The following is a 2547-nucleotide window of genomic DNA, read 5'->3' on the forward strand; positions in this document are numbered from 1 at the left end:
GGGGGGTGGGGGGGGGGGCTGGGTAGGGTGCGCAAGCTCAGGGAGTCCCAGTATTAAGTAGTGAATTGCTCTTACCATGGTGAGGAGTACTGGGACCCGGGAGTCCCTTCATGAGGGCTCTGGAATGGGACATTTAGGGAGCTTGATCTAAAACAGTGCTGCAACTAGGGGACAGGCAAGCATATTTGCAAACTGTTTGTAGGGTCAGTGGTTGGTAATGTGTGGACCTGGTCCAAAACGGGCAAGCCTTTACCTGGTATGTACTACTGGGTAGGTCAGGGCTAGGAAGGGGTCTATGCAGGGAAGTCTTAACCATTGTGAAAAAAGGGGTCTTGGAGGAATGTCATAGAAGAAAACACGAGAGGTCGACAGGAATCTTCTCTGTTGTGTTTTACTGAGCGAAAAGGGTGCCCAGAACAGGGAGTGACCCAAAGGCCTGTGCAGGGAAGGGGGCGTCACTGGATGAGTCGAGCTGGGGAGAAGCGGGAGCCTTTGCGGTGACCAGGGAGGAGGGTCGAAGTAGGGCGGGTAGGTGGTTGCCACAAAGCTCTAGGATACATAAGAAGAGGCTCAAAGGGTAAGAAGGGGGCTCTTGGTGATGGGGACTAGAATGGAAGAGACGACCCGGGAGCCCCGGGAAGAAGTCTGAGAGGCGTGGCTCAGAAGGAGAATCCTCCGGGAAGTGGGCGCGGGGAGCGGAAACGCCCGGGGCGGGGTCCGTACCAGCCGAGGGTTCGGGCGCTGGGGGCTCTGCTTGGTGCTTCGAGCTAGAAGAGGACCGAACCGGAGCCGGGAAGAATCCCCGAAGGAAGAGTACGACCCCGAGCACCTCGACCACTACGCAGCAGGCGGCGAAGGTCCCGGAGCCCAGCCGCATCGCGCCCACCGGGCTCCGTGCTTCGCGACCCCAGCGCAAGCCTCGCCTAGCAGCTCCTTCCGGCTCCAGGAAGCAGCCTCTGAGCAAGGGCGAACTGACAGGGCTCACAGGCCCCGGCTCCCGGTGTCGGCTCCGGGTGTCGTCACGTCCGCCGGCGCGCCGGAGATACGCACGAAGGGGGCGGGCGCTTCCCGATGCGTGATGACCCTGAGCTCTGGGACCTTTCCGCGTATTTCCGGTGCGCCCACTCGCGAGGCCCCGCCCCTGCCACACCCACTTTGAGTCCCCGCCCCCGCGGGTCCCCGGCCGCCCTGCGTTGCCTGTTTCGCGGGTGGGAATAACTACCACGTGCCGTCCCTCTTGCTGGGAGGTTTCGCGCGTATTGCCTCGTTCCTCCTCACATCAGCGTAGAGCCCTCACGTGTCTTGGGCAGGTCGTGCAGAGGACGCGGTGTCTGACCTGGGCTTCAAGTTGGGCTGCCATTACAGTACATTGCTAAGTGACCTCAAGAAGGTCAGCTGACTTCCTAGGTCTGGGCGTCCCTGTGCCGGATGGGACTCCAGGACATTGTTGGGGCCCCATCCAGACCCTTTACTGGCCACTGCCTCCAGCTTCAGCTCCAGCTCCTGCTCCTGGGTGTGTTTGAGGCCAACAGATCTGTTGACCTGAAAAGCCTCAAAATGAGTTTATCCCAGAATAGCTAAAAGAATTGCAGTTGAGGATGTGCATGTTATGGCAAACCACAGGCAAAGCCAGAGAACAACAGACGGAGCTGCTTTTATAAGGAAAAAGGGGGATGGGAGGGGCTGTCCTAAAGGAAAGTCCCTTGGGGGAGAGGAACAGTTCAGGGTGGCAATGCTTCTCATTGGCTGAACTGTGGCATTTCCGATTGGCTGGGCTGTTGCGGGGGCGGGGGGGATCTTCCCTCCATAGTAAAGTGATTATACTAGTGTTTGGTGTAATTGAGGGTGTGTGAGGCCCACCCCGCCCCCCCCCCCCCAAAGGCCTTCCCCATCCAGTCTAGTTAATGTTTCTTTATTAATTTCCACAGCTCACAGCTGCCCCCTTCTCTGGAAAATTGCCCTTGGTTGATGGGAACTGCTGAGCCCTGGAAGTTACCAGTCTCCTATATACCTGGAGTCTTTGACTGACTGAGGTCCCAGTATAAAGGCCCAGCTCCTTTGCTTGCTTCTTGGTGACTTAGCCGCAAATTCTCAGAGTTCCACTTTCTTTGTTGTAAAAATTAATAAAGAGAAACCTTATTTAAAATGGAATTGGGAAGCCAGAAGAGAGAACTCTCATGCACATGGCACTCAATGCACACTAGACCCCAACAGGAATAGAGGTACCCAGCATCTCCAATGGGAGGTGACACCACTTACCACCCCAGCAGAAGGAGGGAGGAAATTCCTCCTTGCCCAGCAACAGCTCAACCAAAGACAGACTGCTGTGCTCAGCCAGCAAAAAGCCACTATACGTACTTCCTACTCCCAGTCTCCTCCAGGGGACTCTTCATTTATTACAGCCCCTCCCAACTTCGTGAAAAGACATCCCCCTCCCTGTTTCTCTGGACTGCATGTCCTGAATTGCAATTCTTTGCTGTTCCTGAATAAACTCGTTTTGCTGGTAAAATAACTGGCTGTTTATTTGTTTCAGGTGAACACTGTCTG

The 2547-nt window shown here is 55.9% G+C and overlaps 1 protein-coding gene across 9 annotated transcripts in view; it reads right to left on the reverse strand.

Moving 5' to 3' along the window:
• Positions 1-1014, reverse strand: part of PIGG (phosphatidylinositol glycan anchor biosynthesis class G) — a 48913-nt gene extending 47899 nt beyond the window's left edge. For all 9 annotated transcript variants that reach the window (XR_006887908.1, XR_006887909.1, XR_006887907.1 and 6 more), the window contains exon 1: positions 724-1014. Coding sequence is in view for 4 of the 9 variants with exons in the window: in XM_046656079.1 (XP_046512035.1) it covers positions 724-877 (154 nt within the window). In the remaining 5 variants the exon portion in view is untranslated. The remainder of the gene's footprint in view (positions 1-723) is intronic.
• Positions 1015-2547: the final 1533 nt, after the last annotated feature.

Source organism: Equus quagga, chromosome 3 (assembly GCF_021613505.1).
Source record: "Equus quagga isolate Etosha38 chromosome 3, UCLA_HA_Equagga_1.0, whole genome shotgun sequence".
Classification (NCBI taxonomy): domain Eukaryota; kingdom Metazoa; phylum Chordata; class Mammalia; order Perissodactyla; family Equidae; genus Equus; species Equus quagga.